A 20,662-nucleotide genomic window follows, 5' to 3' on the forward strand; every position below is an offset into this window, starting at 1 on the left:
TAAACAAGTTCAGCAAGGTCAAGAGTTTCTTATCCCAGGAAATAACAGCCATCTTTTCCCCGGCAAGTGTTTCAGTTAGAGGTGATGTCAGACAAATCAGCCGTAGTCCAAATATCTAGAGTGGAGCGGATGATGTGAACGCCTCTTGAGACTCGGCAGAGGACCGAGACACTCCAAACAAACTTCAGTTTCCTGTATTGCACGTTCGCCAGCCTCGCTCCATAGCCCAGCCCTTTCTTCTCACACTGCCAATACACTGAAATCTCAGTGACCTTTGAAACCTCACCCTTTGCCCTGATCCTCCAGAACAAACACTATAGAGATAGAGGCACCCGGTACGCAACAGAAACTAACACTGCTGTCACAGCTGAGGAAACGTCACAGTCCTCATGTGATGTGTAAACACAGCCACCCTCGGATCCCTGCTGGTGTTGAGTTTCCACAGGCTGACTCCAGCTCCTCAGCAGTTGGAGGCTGGAGAGAGAGAGAGAGAAAAGGGAGGGGAGCGGGACAGACTCTCGTCCGTTCCCTGATGGCTTCTGTGTGCCGTGTGTGAAAGCTCTGCTCAGCAAGTTGAGCCATTCGGATAGGACGTCCCAGGCTGAGAGAGAGTCATGGCTTGTCATGTGGCCTTTAAAAATAACAGGACAACGTGGCTGACTCTACAACATGACAAAGTTTGCTGCCCCAGACGACAAAGCTCTCTGTTTGCTCTTTAATCTGGCTCGAAACAAGAGCAAAGCTTTCAAAAGGATCACGTCCAGCACGTAAAACAAACATAACCTGTGGTCATAGAAATGGAAGATAATAACTTATATTGGCTATATAAACTCATTTTGGAGGCATAGTTGTAAAATATAATTAGCTTATACAGCAAGTTATTGATCAAACATTAATTTAACGTTAATTAGTAGTGTTTGCTAAGGCTTGTTTTAGGGATCCCAACAAGGGGCCAGACTTACTAACAGCTTGTTCCAGCGCAGACCCTCTTTAGGCATTAAAAAACTACTGTCAGGATTTACAGAAGACAAAACATTAGCAATGAAAAGGCGTGGACATAGTTATTTCTGCGACTGACCTTATTGCATATGCATTTGTAGGAGTTTCACTTTCAGACGCAACATTTACGCGAGGAGAGTATTTAAAGGAATCATGCGAGGTGATTTATTAAGGTTTGTGGCAGTCAATTTACTGGTATTTGCACCATTATTTACTGCCCCCCAAAAATGTCTTAATTCATTTTGCGGCTGTGTTGTTAGTAGCTTATCTGCACACACATTATCATCAGCTCTGCTTGTTTGCGACCCTACACTAATTTGCACTGCTCTCTGTAGATCATGTTGGTCATTATAGAAATGATCTGACTGCATCGGTGTTCTTTAATGTGCACACTGTCAGTAGATCAACTGCAGAACTTCCCACTTCCATCTGCGCTTTTATGGGATTGCGCTCTCACGCTAATTTGCCCTGTTTAGTAAATCTGGCCCAAGATCTGCTAATCCTTTTGCCACATCTCACCACTATAATATCACAGAGACCTGTGTATGGATCCCTTAGAAACGCATTCGTTCGGTGCGCCCAGACCCACTGACAGTCTTTTCAGTTTGTTTGTTTTGACAGTGGGTGATTCCCCAGAAGGGCTGCTTTTTAGAAATGTCCATGTTAAATGGCAGCTAGCTGACTAGTTCAAATTATATGCAGCAGCACTCTTCATTTGTATTCCCATGCTACTCTACTGTGTGCACTTTAATGTGCACACTGTCAGTAGATCAACTGCAGAACTTCCCACTTCCATCTGCGCTTTTATGGGATTGCGCTCTCACACTAATTTGCCCTGTTTAGTAAATCTGGCCCAAGATCTGCTAATCATTTTGCCACATCTCACCACTATAATATCACAGAGACCTGTGTATGGATCCCTTAGAAACGCATTCGTTCGGTGCGCCCAGACCCACTGACAGTCTTTTCAGTTTGTTTGTTTTGACAGTGGGTGATTCCCCAGAAGGGCTGCTTTTTAGAAATGTCCATGTTAAATGGCAGCTAGCTGACTAGTTCAAATTATATGCAGCAGCACTCTTCATTTGTATTCCCATGCTACTCTACAACATACGATATGCTAGCCAGGCCTTCTTCTGTGCAGACCTGATGTAAACATGAACAAATGAATGACTTTGCCTGGAATTTCCCGCCAAATCTGACCCGACAATTCCAAATTTAAATCAATATTCAAATGCAATCTTGATCAGTTTGGAGCAAAAACTATTTTGCAGTGCCGCTTTAAAAACAGTAAAGATAAAACATCACATTGTTGCACATTATTGCTGGAGGTGATGCGGATACACCCTCAACACACCCTTCATTCATGAACTTCAAAGCATGCTTATAAGGCAAAAAAGACCACTAAAACAACATAATGGCTAATGCCAGCTTGATTCAGAGTCAAATGTCTTTGTTTGCATGTTCTAACAGACAGTATTCAGTTTGCAGCTGTGGATATTGTATTAATGAATAAATACTTTCTCCAAAATCTTTAATTACATTAGTCACTGCCTGAAGAGCTGCAAACAATAGATGTAAATTCACAGCGAATTGCAATACTTCATTTGTTGGAAACTGGATACTTCCAATGAAGAGACCGGAGGATCAGAAACACGGTTCAGAAATCATCCCTGAGGAGACTAATGTCTAGGCAGAGCCATCAAAAACAACTCTATGTATCCTCTAACTGCGGATCATGAGGGAACAGGCCCACAGCCACTAGCGCCGCATGCCCAACGGCTCGCGTGAGAGTGACAGCGGCAGGTGCTCGTGCACGTCCCCACGCTACCTGTCAGCAAGCTTCATGAAGCCAAGCATTATTTAACGCATTCTTCAGCTATGCCCCAGATATCAATTTTTAGAGTTGTTCTGTAAGCCTTCAGCCCATTGTGGGCCGTCAGGGAAGCCGGGTCAGCGTGGTTCGCGAGATCGAGCTGCGGTGAAGTTGTCAGAGCCTGTCGTTCCTGCATTCCTGCTCTCTGTCTGCTGGAGGAGTGAATCAAGAAGAGCGGTGATGCTTTGACTTCTGGTCGAGGCCCGGGTCGACTACTGCTACAGGCTACTGCTAAAATGTTTCAATCATAACATGACCTCAAACCAAACATGAAGCCGAGGCTAGGATATTATTAGCCTACTACAGTGAAGGTAGGACAGCGTGTCCGAAATCAAGGGAATATTTGAACACATTCATGTTTGCAACTGAAGGAAACCAAACAGAGACGCACTGCACACATTTTTTTTATTTAAGTGAAGAAAATGTGACATTAAAAAGCTGTGAGATATAATGGGCAAAGACCTCCTTCTGATGCACGTGTGTACACTGCAACAATTAAAAAGCAGCGCAGACGGAAAGCAGGAACTTGTCCTGTGTGAACGGCCCCTCTCCACCTCCGTCTTATGAACTGTACATTTGTTGCAGTGAAGGTTTCACAGGCTCAGACCTGCAAATGCGCAGCTGCAGCTGCAGCAGAACCTCTGTGTGACCTCTGCGTGAGGCAGCTAAAGCACAAATTTTGCAGAAATACTGCAGGACTACTGTGAGACAGTTTTTTTAAAAGCCTATCACAGACATAAAATGCAAAAAAAAAATATTCTCTGCAATTTTCATCTTTAGCTCAGGATGACTTCATCAGCATCAGCACTTTTTTTTTTTTAGAATATTTAGCAATAAAAGCTCTTTCATTGTGAAAAGCATAGTTTTTTCCATTATTAGGAAGCATATAGAATCTGAATAATTGAGTAAAACATTCAAGACAGATCTTGTGTACACAAATATTTCCCATGTTCAGCTACTACGTGATGTTTTATTAACAAGTTTCGGGAGGAGCGCGCACAGATAATTAACACGGCCAGTTCATCATCAGTAATTACACTATCAGAATATTTAGCAATAAAAGCTCTTTCATTGTGAAAAGCATAGTTTTTTCCATTATTAGGAAGCATATAGAATCTGAATAAGATCTTGTGTACACAAATATTTCCCATGTTCAGCTACTACGTGATGTTTTATTAACAAGTTTCGGGAGGAGCGCGCACAGATAATTAACACGGCCAGTTCATCATCAGTAATTACACCATCTATCCAATCAGCTCAAGAGAGAACCTCTATAAATAATCAAAGCAGCCTTACCTCCATTATCTCCCGTCCTTAGCATCCCTCCACCACCCCGACTCCTCACCTTCAGCCCGTTCCTACCCCAGCACGGGGAGGAACACTCGGGGGGAGCATTCTGGGTCCGGGCTTAATCCCGAGCTCGGACCCCTCTCCCCGGCCAGGGGGAGGACCCCGGGCTCGAGAGTAATTACCGAGCTCGGAGCCCTCTCCCCGGACAGCACGCCAAATACGCATAAACTTTACTCGGTTCATTATAAGTGTGAACTCGTGAAATGTTGATGCTAAAATAATGACCCTAATAAATCAATCTCACAATGCAGTTACTGAATCACATTGGCCTAATTAAAGATTCTGGCACATCACAGCGTTTCATTAAAACCGGGAAATGTTCCTGCATGAAGACATTACAGAAAATGAATAAACGCCAAAGCGGGCCTGAGTATTTGAGTGAACACGCTCTGCAGACTGACAGATAGAACTCACTGCACTCCACCTACAACTAAACAATCATCATACTAGAACAGAAATATGAAGACAAACTTTGAATGCCTTGCCTGAAAGATGAAAAAAAGCCTTGAAACCTGAGGTTAACTTATGGACTTTTATATTTATAATTTGAACACTATGTGATTGCCGGGGTGTTGAGAACTTCCTGCACCATGGTTTTGATGGGCGACGGCTAAGGTGTTCTGGCTCATTACTACCGCATTATTAGCAGTAAATAAATACTGTGTGGTCTCATAAGCTCTTTTCATTAAATATCTGTTCACCCTTGAGGTAATGTGAGTTTGCACATACACATCTGACCTCTTGTGGTCAGAGAATGAACTGGAATACTTCACATTGTGAGCAATAAAAAAACCTACATCCAGCATCAAAAGCCAATAAATAAACAATACAAAGACAAATACAAATTGTTACAAAATTCTTAGACTTGACTGGCTAACCTGAAAGTGCAGAATTATGGTCCATATTAATCCCAATGTCAGTTTTGGGTTTCCGTCCGTTATGTCATCATTCCTGATGTTCACCAGCTTCACCTGAGAACACAAGCATTATACAGTTTTGATGAGTGATATGATGACACAATCATGCAGCGCTCTGCAATCATTCCATAAAGACACATGACTGCATATATCATGCATTTCCATATCATGCTAATTTCCATTAATTGTGCGATCTGATGAGTCTGTCTCCCTGCACAATCAGTATTGTGTTATCATAATTCCCATGTTAACTAACACAGATGAAACATTAAGTTAATAAATATACGATTACAATAGTAAATGGTTTATGTGTGTTACATGCATTTGGGGTATTTTAAAAAGAATAAATTCGAAATTCTTAACCGGTGCAGTGTTTAGTTTCTATAAAAAGCTACACAAAGCTGTATTTATGCTACATAAAGCTGTGTTTTTCTTTGAAACAATATGTTGTGAGACAATATTGTAAAAAGCGCTACACAAATAAACTAGAATTGAACCAAAATACTCTATATAAAAATGAATGATGGCAAAAAGTATTGGTTACACTTTATTTCGATAGTCCACTTTAGACATTCTATTAACTATAAGTAACTTTGTAACTACATGTCAACTACATGTCAACTAATTCTCATTCATTTGCAACTACATGTCTACTAACTCTCAGAGTAGACTTAGGGTAGGTTTAGGGTTAGTAGAATAAGTTGACAAAGAAAGTGTTAGAAGATATTAAGCAAACAGTCTACTAATACTCTACTAACTGCTAGTTGACATGTAGTTGCAAAGTTACTTACTGTTAATAGAATGTCTAAAGTGGACTATCGAAATAAAGTGTTACCAAAGTATTTTATAATGCTGCAATTAGAAATGCATTTGCTTTCCAAAACAAATCCTTGCAGCAATTCTAGACTATACACATAATTCTAAGAGCAATAAATCTGTGCTGCTTATGGCACTGATTTAAAGTTGTCAGTGTCTCACCACAAGTGGGCACTAGAGGACGGGAGGTTAATTTAGGGCAGTGATGGGCAAACTTGGCCCTTCCAGGCCACTTTCCTGCAGAGATGTGATCCAACCCTGATAAAACTCACCTGCCTGTAGCTTTCTAGTAGTCTTGAAGACAATGATTAGCTGGTTCAGGTGTGTTTGATTAGAGTTTGATTAGAGTTGGAGCTAAAGGCCAAGTTTGCCCACCCCTGATTTAGGGTATTGAGTAGAGTAAAAGTGCAATGCATCATGTTTTTTGGAAGGAAGCATGGCAGTGGGTTTGCATTTAGTCACATACTTCATTCCACCATGCATTTTTGTCTTGCTCTTATTTATTTGATCCAGATAATTGATCAACAAAACATGATCATTCCCACGCCCTTTATAACGTTTACAAATTAAACCATTTTCTTTCATAATTAACAGATTCAATTGAAGAAAAACATCGACAAATAATATAATAACATTTAACATAAATAAAAAAATGAGATGAGATTTGAACTGATGAATAACAGTCAAATTAAGCTCTATGGGAACTAGTCTGTATTGTTTTGAATTGCAAATGCATTATATTATTAAAATGTTCTGTATTCTGTATTTCTGGAATGTGTACTTTTTTCTTGCACTTCTTTTCTTCACGAGGGTTGATTTGGAAATCACACAGAACAGAACCTGATTTAATGTCAATTTTTTAATGTACAGGTTTTGATGCTCCAATTCCGGTTTAACATGCAGAGATGAACTAAGTAATAGGTTGAATTCCTAAAGACTATCAATACATTGACTCTGTGGTGTTAACATGACGTGTTTTTAGAGCAGCCCGACAAAGTCACACTGACTCAACCAATGGGGTGAGTTTCTGGGCAGGACTATCTGTTTGACCAATGGACCAGTCATTGTTTGTAATGCTATTTGGAGCCACTAGTGGAGCAGAACTTATATAAATTTAAATGAACAGTGTTAAACATATTTCATCATAAACGCATGATGAATTGCATTAAAAATAAAATCACTTTATCTTATTGTTGATTCTTTTTCTCACTGGTCTCACCTGCCGTCGTTTTAAGAAGTCCAATGCGATCTGTACATTCTGGAGTCTGTGGAAGCGCATGCGGCCCTTCTCTCGTGGCTGTGAGGACAGGAGAGAGAGAGAGAGAGAAGACATCAGTGCATGCGTCATCAGACACGGCCGAGCTCTCGGCACCAGACACTCACCGTACCGTCTCGCCTGCGGGAGAGAAACCCATGAAGCTGCGCTCATGTCTGGACATCTGAACTACTGCACATCAATGCCTAGCTAGCCTGACTAAAGTACACGAGGTTTATTGCTAACTTCATACAGGTTAACGCTACATCATGTGATGCCTTGAAGAAACACAAGCCAAACGCAAGGTCAGAGATGCGGAGTGAGCCGAGACTGGAGCAGGAAGCAGTGAAACGGGAATAAAGCAGATGGAGAGAAAGGGAAAATCTCCATTGTCCATCTGCTCAGATGGAGTTTTCTCAAAGGTGCTCATCAAACTTAGTTACAGTGACGTACAGCACAGTGTAGGGACACTTAAAGAGAAATGAGAATGATTGAGCAGATGATGGATGACAAACCGTTTGTGTGGCCCTTAAGTGCAACGGCACAGTGAGACTGGAAGTAAAGGACTGACGTGAGTTCCATGTGTTTAGTTCACAGAATAGTAAAAGATGACGAAATGTGCTATCGATCAAAAACAAGAGGTTTCTATCACACGGAATAGCACTTTTCATTAAACACAAGTATGTGTAAATTTGTAAATTTACGATGAGCAATAAAAGGACCCCATGAAATGTTTTGACGGGTACAGATGCCAATTTCAGTACAATAGCAAAAACTAATACTAGGCTAATAAATATAAATAAGAAGTCCTCAAACTGTTATTGAAGACAAGTAAACAGTCAGCAAATAATTAAGACTAAATAAACAAATGACAAGCAATAGAGCGCTGCAGTGATGACAGATTTGTGTAGGCCAACCCAGAAGATGGAATCACCCTGATTCCCTTGACAGAAAACCCAACAGGATTTGGCTTTTGGATAATTGCAAAAATACGATTTTTGTCAATCATGATTACCTTCACAAATGAACACAACTAGAATTAACACAAAAAGCTAAACGTAGGTTATATCGCATGACTTCAGTGCTAAGCATTCAACCATTAGGCTTCTGACAAGTCTTTCAGTCTTTATTTAAAAAAAAAAAAAACTTTCACTGAAAGTTTGATTTAGAATAGTTTGCGAGAGCGACAACCTCTGTAGTCCCATTTAGCTAGCAATCACCTTTTCAAAGACAAGTAAAAGCTTTAAAGGGGTCATATGATGCGATTTCAAGTTTTCCTTTCTCTTTGGAGTGTTACAAGCTGATTGTGAATAGATAAGATCCCTGAAGTTGCAAAGACTAAAGTCTCAAAACCAAAGAGATATTCTTTATCAAAGTTAAGACTCTGCCACGCCCCCCTAAAACGGCTCGTTCTAACACGCCCCCACATATCTACCTCACTATGTGGAAATATTTGCATAATGCCGCCCAAATGTGCACGCAAAGAAAGAAGGCGTAGTTTCAGTAACCGCAGTTAATGTTGAAGCAGCCATGTCAGGGAGACGCTGTGTGTTTCAGTGTGAAAGCAAAAGCACTTTATTTGGCCTTCCGAAAGTAGATGCATTTAGGAATCTTTAAGATTACTTACAACAGAACAGCAATGCATTTTATGGACGACCGTTTCGTGAAGCTAGGAGAGGAGGTCATTCTGACTTTGCTATGACAATCTGGCGCTTCTGAATCAGCTACTGTTTTGTTACTAGTTTAAGTATTTGCTATTGACTGTTCAAATGCGGAGTTTTGCGCATTGTGTGTGTGTGTGTGTGTGTGAGCGTGTGCGCGCACGCGCGTGTGTGTGTGAGAGAGAGAGAGAGATCACAGAGATAAGGGCGTTACATTTCCGACGAGTGCTTGCGGTGTTCGGCCAATCACAATGCACTGGGTCAGCTGGCCAATCAGAGCAGACTGCGCTTGTCGGAAGAAGGGACTTTGTAGAAAACGAAGCGTTTGAGAGAGGCGGGGCATAGAGGACCTACAATAATGTACAGTATTTGAAAAATAATGTGTTTTTTGAACATTAAAGCATGTCAACATATTCTGTTACACCAAATACACAAAATAATGATCTTTAAAAAAGCATCATATGACCCCTTTAACAAATCACAAGGGGGTATTACTGACATATTTTATGTCGCAAAACGAAACATGAAAATATCGTGAGCTTGTGTTAAACACAGACCTTATTTCAGATGGAACCGGAAGTGCTAAAATGCTTGTTTGTGTCCAGGTTTTGGCCTACTAAAACACATCATCCCTGCAGCACTCTATAGGACAGATGAATACAACACAACAAAGACACAAATAAAATAATCAATGCCTTATGTTCAAGCGAACTAACAAGTTATGGACAATGAATGGCTCAAGTCATGGCTCCTGCCACTGTGTCTTGGATTTTGCATACAAAACAGCCTTTTTTTAATTATTGGCTTGATGCACTTTAATAACTTTTTTTAATATCAAGCACATTTGACCACAATCTGGTTAACTTTGTACAAACCGGGTATGAACAGCTTATAAAAATTCAAATAGTTGAAAATTCTGTACTGTTTTTTTTTTCATTTAAATTGTATAATCGCCCACTTTTTCTGCATTATTCAAGTATAATTCCCTTTCCTTTCCTCTCTAAGGACTTAAAACGTATTCAATAAACAGTTTTGTTTTTAAAAAGTTAAAATCATGTTGACATGATCATTGCTTAATAACTATATATCAGGCACATATGCACATATCATCACTTAAAACAACATTTGAATTTGTTTAGTCTAAGAAAAAAAATGACATATGGCACTGAGCCAGAGACATTGTCATCAATTTTAAGCTAGCGGACTAAAAAATGTACTGAAAGCTACAAAGCTTTGATTTCATGGGGTCTTTAACACACTCTTGAAGCGAAAGGAACTTGAATCAGGACTTTAGTTCACAGCTCAAGCTTCTGTGTCTTGAGAAATAACCAAGCTGGCATTCTAGAGCACTCACAGCAACCCCAGAAAGCAATATTCAGCGATGAGGCAGATGCTATTTACCCATCCCTATCACTTCAACCTCACTATCTGGTGAATCTGCAAAGATCTGCAAAGCCCCAGGTGCCTACAGTCCACTGAGTTCTCTGGGTTTGGCACTCCAGTTACTACACACAGCACACTCCTGTTACGAGGGGGCAGGAGGACACGTGTCCACACCTACCCCCTTATCCTCATCATCCTCATCATCATCGTGGTCACGTCCATGCCGCTCAAGTGTGCATGCGTCAGCCGCACTCACCAACTGTACCGTCTTCAGAAAATCACGCTCCCTTGGCTTACCGGCGGGAACATGAGCACGAGAGGGAGACACACACACAGACACAGACACAGACACAGATGGACACGTGAGAGATGGACAGAAGAAGAAAATAAGAAGGACAGGAGACAAGCAGGAGAAGAAACAGGGTGTCACCAAAAGAAAGGGGGCACTTCTCTCTCAGATCGATGCAATCAGCTGCCCAAATGAAGCACTCACATCATGGGGGTGACCGGACATAACAGTGAAAGCTTCTGGAGGAATTCTCAGTCAAATCAACCTCAGTCACTGCAACAGAGCTCCAGAAGTCACTTTGGGGAACAGAATCTTCTAAATGAATAAATGTGACTGTAATGCCAATCATTGATTAAAACAAATCAAATATAGAAAATAAAATATTACACATTTTTTCCTTTGGATTAATTTCATATGGACATAATGAAAGACTCTGCAATAAATGTGACCATTTGTAAAATGGGAGATTTCTAACCAAAGTGTTTTATTTTTAACAGAAGCTTCCATAATTCGAGTCACTGTTCCGGATGACTTACATTGTGTGCTTTTGTGCTTTCTTTTGAACAGCATGTGCACTTCATTACAAGTCTGACAAACAGCTGAATCTTCAAATGAATGTTGATGGTCTCATGAAGGTTTCCTATGAAGTGTACATTGTACGTATTGTTCTTGAGTTCCCTGAGTTTATTTAATGACCCTATTCAATTGTTTGACAAACACAATTTTCCTTCCTGTGTTGACTTATTATTAGACAGGAAGTTGGGGATGGACTTATTGAGGTTTTTTTTTTTAAGCCAATGGTCTTTAGTTGTCATAGCCCAGTAAACCCATGGCTAGAACAGCATACTGTCACTCTAACTATTTCAGATGATAACTGGATAACCATTCTGAACAAAGTCATGATTTTACGTTTGCTGCATGCTATTGCTAGTCTGTAGCAGGCAGTATTAGGGGAGGAACTTTCTCATTGTAGACAGCACTTTATTGCACAAACAAAAAAATGTGAATATGCCTCTCTGTACTAGATGACCGAACGCCACTGACCGAACGCCAGTTATTTTTACAAGGTTTGTAGTAATGTTTTAAGTGATATTAAAAAGTCAAATTCAGTATAAACCTTATTGATAATGCATACTTTGCACAGGCAAGCAGATGAACCCAGAATATAAACGCAATGCACAAAGTTTCACATTAAGTGTTTTCCCATAAAAAATCATTATAAAGAAAACACCATTTAGCGCACTGATTGAACATAGGCTCATCTGCTTGTCTATATGAAGTATGCATCATCAATAAGGTGTATACTGAATTTGATCTTTTTATATCACTGTTTTAATAGATTAAGGAACTTTAAGCATTTTTCACATTAAGTGTTTTAGAATGTCCCGCTGTTTTTAGTGACTGAAATATTGCAGCGAGTGCTTTATATGGATTGCAAATGGCCAAAACTTGCATTTTGTTCACTTATTATTATTTTTTTTTCATATTTCCCAGACATAGGTCCACAGTGCCAAATGCTGCAGTCAAGTCCAGGTGGATGAGAAAAGATGGGAAACCAGCATCTGTCAACATCAGCAGGTCATTTGTGACCCTGACCAGAGCTGTTTCCATGCTGTGGCCGGGGCGGAAACCAGACTGGAATTTCTCAAACAGGTTGTTTTGTTTTAAATGGACCTGAAGCCGTGCAGCAACTAATTTTTCCAGGGATCAATGGACTTATAACACAGAGGTTCGATTTGACCAAAGCTGTAGGAAAGGGGTCCAAAGCACAGGTGGACGATTTCATCTTTCTAATAATATCCTCAACCTCTCACTGTGAGATGTCAGAGAAACACCATAGAGGTTGGAAAGTCCCAGACTGTGGGTCGACAGTTGGGGCAGGTAAGGCAGAGGAGCTGGATAAGAGGTAGTGAATGGCAACTACTTTTTCACTGAAAAAGTGATAAAGGTGTTGCAACTCACCTCTGTAGCTTCTGAATGAGAAAAAAATTGTGGTTTAAGAGTGTGATTAATAGTAGAAAACAGTTGCTTGGAGATACCAGTGCAATTATTGACAATATTAGAGTAAAAATGTGATCTTGCATCTCTCAAGGCCCTTGCATAGGCCTTCTGATGCTCTCTGTAGACTTGCCTATGAACAGTGAGTCCTGTGACCTTGAGGAGCCACTCAATGGCACACCCAGCTGTCTTCATCTTCCGCAGTTCACAGGTGTACCAGGGGTTGATCTTTTCAAGTCCCTAAAGCATATTTGGCACTTTTATTTGGTGTGGGAAAAGCGAAAGAACAGCTCCATTGAGATGGCCTTGTGGTGAGAAACACCCAAATCATACACCAGAAGATTACTAATGGGAACAGAATTTGAGATGACCAAATCCAGTATGTGCCCCCTAGAATGTGTGGGGATATTAACTTGTTGTTGGAGGTTAAGACAATCAAGTAGTTGCAGAAACTCAGCTGCAAAATGGTAGGAGGGTGTGTCTTTGTAAATATTGAAATGTCCAATATATAACGTTAGCAGAGGTGGTGCAAAGTGTAATAAAAAGGACATGCATCTCTGAGATGTACACTGAGATTAGTTTAGGGAGTCAGTAGATAAGGAGTATTATCATGGGGATGGGGCAAGGCATTCAAATGAGGACAGAGTAGGCATAGAGAGGGGAGACAGCTCCAATTGTTGTCGGTATATTACGCTAGGCCACCACCACGACCAGTACTGAGGGCTTTCTCCAGGTAGCTGTAGCCGGGGGGACAGACCTCATTTAGTGCTGAGTAGACCTCTGGCTGGTCCCCCGTTTCTGTTAAGCACATACAGTCTAAACCCTTGTCCATAATGTGATATTTTATGAAAGATGATTTATTTGTGAGAGATTGTGTATTTTGAGAAATTGTTCTATTTTGAACATTGATGAAGTAGTGAATTTCTGTAGAGGTCGTAGTACACCAGAATCCACTCCATGTTTCCTGTCCAACTTAGTGTGCAGAGATCTCGTGGTGTTTCCCGTATTAATAACACAGAGAGCGACATTGCTCTGATGACGCAGCAGATGTGCAACAGTGGTCCAGATGGAAGGAATGGCTAAAGGAGAATGGCCAGGTTGATGGTAAACAAGCTTTTGACGGGAAGTTCTATGGGTGTAACATGGTCGGAGCAGGAGTCCAAGTCCTTTATGGCTGCAATGCGCTTTGGAATGGTACAGTTGTTAAGATTCAGCAGCTGCGGGATACAATACTTGAGCTTCATGCCGGTCACAGAAAGGGTTTACCTGGAGCTAGTCATTAGCCAAACATAATGATGGAAAACTCTTCAGCACAGCGAGAAGATGGTCCACATGAAAGTAGAGATAGCGGTCCTAGGCTCGAGGCTAAACCGCAACAAGACAGCTGAGTAGCTGCCCAAGTATACTCCGCAGTAGCAGTACTGAACGATGGAAAAATCAAGGTGATTGTAATTGAGTAAAAAGCTTTCAGTCTAGTAACAATCCATGCAAAAACCTCAAAGAGCAAAAAACTGATTAGACGGAAAAACAATTGAGCGATGGAGAAGTGACGGAGAAGTGGTGGAGAAGTGGTGAACAACAAACGCCAACATCCTCTCCCATTCCACCAGACGCCAAGAACCTGGCATCTTATCAGATTCACAATTCTGTCATATTCTCTTAGCAATTTGAAGGGCATCCTTTAATGGGGAATTATATCCAGCAATCAACAATATCTATAATAGCACAGAGATGTGACACTCCCATCACTGTGGTTTCTATCCTTCAGAAGACAAAGGACCAGATCCACCCATTGTATGACAGTGACAATCCAGATGAGAGGATAGCAGTAATTGAGTAAAAAGCTTTCAGTCTAGTAACAATCTATGCAAAAACCTCAAAGAGCAAAAAACTGATTAGACGGAAAAACAATTGAGCGATGGAGAAGTGACGGAGAAGTGGTGGAGAAGTGGTGAACAACAAACGCCAACATCCTCTCCCATTCCACCAGACGCCAAGAACCTGGCATCTTATCAGATTCACAATTCTGTCATATTCTCTTAGCAATTTGAAGGGCATCCTTTAATGGGGAATTATATCCAGCAATCAACAATATCTATAATAGCACAGAGATGTGACACTCCCATCACTGTGGTTTCTATCCTTCAGAAGACAAAGGACCAGATCCACCCATTGTATGACAGTGACTGAGACACTAGTACTCCTTGCAAAAGGCCTGTTTAAACACATCTGCAGTTTTGACCAATGCCAAACCAGCTCATATCTGCACTCCAAAAGCACAGATGCTTTGATTAATGTTGTTGAAGTTCTCCAAATTCAGTATCACATTGTAGCGTCTGGACCAATCCAACACACTATATATTCTCTTTTTATATAACAAATACTCTGTAACCTCAGTTAACAAGCCATATGAGGACCCATGAACCCTTCCCCCCGGAATGCGTAACACCCCAGGAAGTCGAACAGGCCTCTTTGTTGCATGGCAACCAACGCTGATATCACTGGGTTTATTGGCCAAAACACCATATTGCTCAGCATCTTAGTGCTCGGGAAACCATCAGTCATTGCCTCTTACAAACAAGCACTCAGGAATGATGTCTGATGTTGCGAGAGTATGTTTTTTGTATGAATTATCCCCCATGCTGTGTTGAAAGCCGTTTTATTCCTCATACACGTAGCTCTGTAAACATTAATGCTCCCATGAGACGCTGGCCAATGACAGACATCTCATCTGAAGGCCTTTCACCTCTGCAGCTCCAGAAGTGTGAACACTGCTTTTGTCTTGAATACCGCGCCGCTGAAGTCACCTCTCTGCCTTTCTGACCTGCTTTCACACAGGTCCTCTTGTTCATAATCCCACAGCTGCATGACTAAAATAGACGTTTAACTCGGCTTCTGGGTCAGTCCAGTCTGTTACACTTGACTATGCATTGCTAGTCAGCACCAAGTTGAAAAAGTGACCTCCACACTGTAATATTTATCTACTAAACGTATAAAAAATTGTGTTTAAAGTTAATGTAACAGACTTAGTCAATGCTGTACTGCCATATTATTCATTACAACAAATCAGTTCCATCAAAACAGTTTTTTTATTAATAATTTCAACTACTCATTTGTGACTGTTTATAATCATATTTTGGTATATTGATAATGCATGAAATAATACAGACCTGCCTTGACTTGATATATTGGTAAAAATTTATAGCAATCTTATATATATATATATATATCCTCTGAATTCTTTATTCAAGTCATGTAGAACATTCCATTCCAGAGTTAACTATAATAATCCTCCATATCAATTTATCCAACATGTTGTTACTTGCCTTTTTTCTTTATGGTGAAATATTTTGCTACCTTATTCACAGTAATAACAATCAAAAGCATTTATGAAGTCATTTATCTGATTGGAATAAATGTAAATAAACAGAAAATCAAGCTGAAGTGATTCTACTGGACACGCTGTTACTTGCCATCTTTGATAAGTGTGTTGCTTCGGAAAACCTGAAAACAAAACATTTGCACAAACTTTACAAGGTAGTTGGCCCTAATTTTGAAAATTTGAAATTAAAACCTGTTATTCACAACAAAATGAGTTCTGATACTGAGGTCTCTGCTAAAACTGTCCTGGAGATCACTTAATTTCATCCAGGAAACAGTATATTCATGTAATGTTCAGGCGCGTCAGCATGTGTGCTTCACGGTTAATAAACTGATAATGTGTTCTATCATATATTATAAGAGCTTCTTTAAACCAGAGGTGACTGCAAATGCCCTGAAGACACTGGCACACCTGAAGAATTAATGAAGCGTGTGTGGAGTTGCCAGATCCCTCCCAGGCAGAACCACTGCATATGTTAACACCCTCCATTTCTGAGTTCATAGTTTGTATATTTGGATACCCATAATTTAGATCACAGCATATTAGGAAAGGATTCTCTTTCTACCACCAACAAGCGCCTTACTAATGTGCACTGATACACGACCCCATGCAACGCTATGAAAACTACAACAGACCTACCTTTAAGAGGTGCTGATTTATCCATTTTGTAAAGGTCTTTTTCTGGACTCTGTCTCTTTCATCTGAAAAACAAGAGGGATTGATGTTAGAAATGCTTTCAGACTGTTCCAAAATCATTTCTAGCATTGACATTATATCTAGTAATATGTTTTCTTTAAATAATAATTCCGCCAAAACTGTTCAATGTCCATAGCTTGTTAACCACCATATTTCCACTACATGCACTACATGTTCATTATATTTTTACTTAACCTGTTGTTTGCCTAATTGAATGTATGATTTAAAAAAATCTGTCGTTTTTATTATATCTTTTAAAGTTGTATTTAAATGTTCATACTTCAACAACAAATTGGAGTACAAACATAATTATATCATTCAAATGTTGATATAAAAACTGCCTTATGTGCAATTTACATATCAGTTATTATTTGAGTGTTAATAGATTATTAAATAAAGTTTATTTTTTGGTTTCAATTTTTGGCTAAATGAAAATAATTTTGGTTTTGGTGTTTCAGTACACAATTTTTTTCCCCCCAAGAATTGTGAATGAAGTGATCTGTCGGTATATACATCTGTTCATTGTAAAGAAAACGCATCAAAATGTCTTCTATGTAAACAGCATTAGATTAAAACATGATGTCTGTACCCATTCGGCCTTTAGTTTTAAGGGCTACAAACTTGTTAGATGATGAAAAAAATACTAATGTTGTCTGGCCTGGCGGGTTTCATCATGTGGTAATGCCATGTTTCTAATTCTGGACAGGATATGAAAGCTATTTACAGAAAAAGACTGGATCCCAGTCAAGTCTTGCTTCCATTACACAGCGCTCCCAAACACAGTATTTTCTTTCCTGTGTCCATGACAACAGATGTGCCTGCGTCCCACACAGCTCAGCCGCGAGACCATTCAGACTTTTAATAAAACAGCAGCATAATGGTATATTTCAAACCCCATCAATTAACAGTCATTTTCATATGAAAAGCAAAGTGTTTTGTGCTTAACATCATGCAGATGTTTCAAATCAGACACAGTAATCATCATCATCACCATCATCACTTGACCATTTGTTCGATGTTGCACATAAATATTTAAAAGGTCTTGTAACTGCTCTCTAACTGAGACCCCACAGTGCAGAAAACCGGCTGAGAAGTGAATCACCATCTGTCAATTCAAAGAGAGGAATGAGCTCAAACTAATCTGAAAACTACATGTTTACTCTCTGAAGAAATGTGTGTGCTGTTTGTCTGGGCAAACGTTCAGCTGTCTGTTGCTATGTATCTGCTAGTGTGTTCTGGGTGGTTGCTAACAGACCTAAGTCAAAAGCCTCTATTATATTCTGGTCTCTAGATATGTTTCTCTCCGTCAAATGTAGACGTATGGATTTTTTTTTGCCATGTTTTATCATCCCTCTGATGCAAAGTCAGATCACTTATTAAAGGAACAGCACACCTCGCCTCAGCAAGAAACATGAGATATCGCAAAGATTAGCACTAAAGATTGTGCAAAAAATACTGATGTGACACATGCCATGTTTAATGAACAGCTATGAAAATTGAGATTTGGTGCCCACTGCCAAATATTTTATTCACCCCCAGGTGCCTAACAAACTGCATGATCTGAGGTATTTAGATGATGCAACACAATAGCATCAATCAGAATTGATGGGCAAAATTAAACTGCTATACTGTATAATGTTGTACAGTATAAATTCCTTATTCATTCAATCATTCATTAAGAATTGAATGAATGGTTGTTGTTTGCTAATTCCAACAATTCATGTGAGTGACTGCTGGAGGGGGCCGATGATTGTCCCGCTCTCATGACACTGACGGGGAGGGGAAGTTATTTTGATTAAAGATCATATATAACACTGCACTATTCCATGAAAAATAAGAATTGTCTATATTGATTTAATGGTGATTTTAAACTTAATTTTATTTTATTTCAGTGAAATGCCAAGGTGAATTTTTTTAATTTCCCAAGTTAAGTTAAACATTTTCAGCTAATATTTATATTTTATTTTATTTCAGCTTGATTTTAATTAACAAAAACATAGTTAATTCATTCGTTATAGTTAACTAAATAAAAAAACTGACATTATCTGTACAGTATGAAAAATGGATATTTGTTTCAGTTTTGCTGAAGACTACGTTTCATAGTGTCATTAAATTCTTACTGTTTTTTGAGATACATAATCAAAATCTGGAAAATGAGCAAGCACAATTAAGTAAACATCAGCCATTATATATCCAAAAATCGGTTTATTCCGATATATTAAAGGGGTCCTATTATGCTTTTTCACTTTTTCAACTTTAGTTAGTCTGTAATGTTGCTGTTTGAGCATAAAATATCTGCAAAGTTACAAAGCTCAAAGTCCACTTCAAAAGGAGATATTTTATTTAACAGAAATTACTTTTCAAAAACTACAACGAACGACTCATTTGGACTACAACGTTTATTTTCCGGGATTTTTGATATCACAAATACCGACGAATGGGACGAACTGGGGAGAGAGGTGTTGTAATAATGTTAAATATGTGAAACATTATGTGTTTTTTGAACAACCTAGTATGAGAGCCTGTTCAAAATCAAGACATTGTAAAAGAGCACAATAGGACCCCTTTAAAAAAAACTCTAATATCAGACAACAAACTAATACAGTAGTATCATGCATCCTTAGAGAACCTTGACATACATGAAAGATACTGCCTGAGTAGTTGTCACATCATGTGTGGTGAGGACACATTGTTTGGCATTTCTTTCTAATCTTTAATCCCAATATGAACCACAGCTTGCAACACCTCTGATTACAACAACGCAGAGCATGAATGTGCTGACGTGAGCCCCTGTCACAGCAGTCGACTCAACCTGACAGGAACAGCCAAACATTCAATTCTCTCACTGTACTTTGAACCCTTCAGCACTGACAGAGCTAAACTCTGCCCCTAAGAGCATTACAACACAAGATCTGGGAAGTGGAAAGAATATGAAGATCAATCGAAAAGCACAGCACACTGCAGCAAAAGCAGGCAATCTGGCAGACGGTGCGATCGCAGGAAGCTGAGGAAAGCTACTGACCCATGCAGCACATGAGCGCCACCAGCAGAGCACCGTGCCGGCCGTCTCCCCTCATCAGGCTGACCGACCCCAGCTCAGGTGCCTTCAGCAGAGCGTCGTGCATGTCTGACAGCCCGCGTGTGTGTGTGTTTCCCAGAGCGCTGTTGCTGAGGGTGGGACTCGGCTGGCTTCCCCACAAGCAAGCAGCTACTCCCTTGCGTTTCCCCTCTGTATTCCTTCACAGCCGTCTAGAACGAGTCCCATCAGGTTTTCCAGCAGCACGCCGTGAGTAACAGGCTCCACCGCATGGTAAATGTTTACATAAGGATGCTTGAGTCATCACTGCAGTGATTTAGTAAGGCTGCTGGCTGAAGCTCTGAGGATATGATTCTGCTGAGCAATATATTCAGTGACACTTTCTACACAGCGCTCTTTGTGAAGCAGCAATGAACGGGCCCGGTTCTTTAAAGGGATAGTTCACCCAAAAATGAAAATGTGATGTTTATTTGCTTACCCCTAGGGCATCCTAGATGTAGGTGACTTTGTTTCTTCAGTAGAACACAAATGAAGATTTTTCACTCAAACCGTTGCAGTCTGTCAGTCTTATAATGGAGGTGGATGGGAATCATGACTTTGAGAGTTAAAAAAACATACACAAACAAAACCTAATTAAACCCTGCGGCTAGTGACGATACATTGATGTGTAAAGACACAAAACGATCGGTCTGTGCAAGAAACTGAACAGTATTTATGTAGTTTTTGACCTCTGATTCACTGCAATGTCCGAACTGTCCTGAGCGCAGACATAAAACTATCTTCATATCATTTACATAGACCTACAGAAACAAGTTCCTCATGGCAACCTGTCAAAATATAAATTCGGGTTAGCTTAAAGAAATTATCAGAAATATATTACTGTGGTGAAGTATGCTGTACATAATACTACTCGGGGATTAAAGTTTTCCGTCGCTACGACGGATTTCCATCAATTAAAAAAAAAATGAGGGGAAAAAACACGTAGCACATTGTTGTTGTTCTGCCG

At 39.9% G+C, this 20,662-nt stretch overlaps 1 protein-coding gene across 1 annotated transcript in view; it reads right to left on the reverse strand.

Annotated features, from left to right (window-relative positions):
- LOC107597724 (dystonin-like) overlaps positions 1-20,662 on the reverse strand; it is a 171,409-nt gene that overhangs the window by 112,855 nt on the left and 37,892 nt on the right. Inside the window, exons 5-7 of the mRNA XM_016288894.1 lie at positions 16,563-16,624; positions 7,175-7,252; positions 5,101-5,193 (exon numbers count right to left, since the gene is read on the reverse strand). Of these exons, the coding sequence (XP_016144380.1) occupies positions 5,101-5,193; positions 7,175-7,252; positions 16,563-16,624 (233 nt within the window). The remainder of the gene's footprint in view (positions 1-5,100; positions 5,194-7,174; positions 7,253-16,562; positions 16,625-20,662) is intronic.

This window comes from Sinocyclocheilus grahami, unplaced genomic scaffold (assembly GCF_001515645.1).
Source record: "Sinocyclocheilus grahami isolate Dianchi unplaced genomic scaffold, SAMN03320097.WGS_v1.1 scaffold235.1, whole genome shotgun sequence".
In the NCBI taxonomy this organism is placed as follows: domain Eukaryota; kingdom Metazoa; phylum Chordata; class Actinopteri; order Cypriniformes; family Cyprinidae; genus Sinocyclocheilus; species Sinocyclocheilus grahami.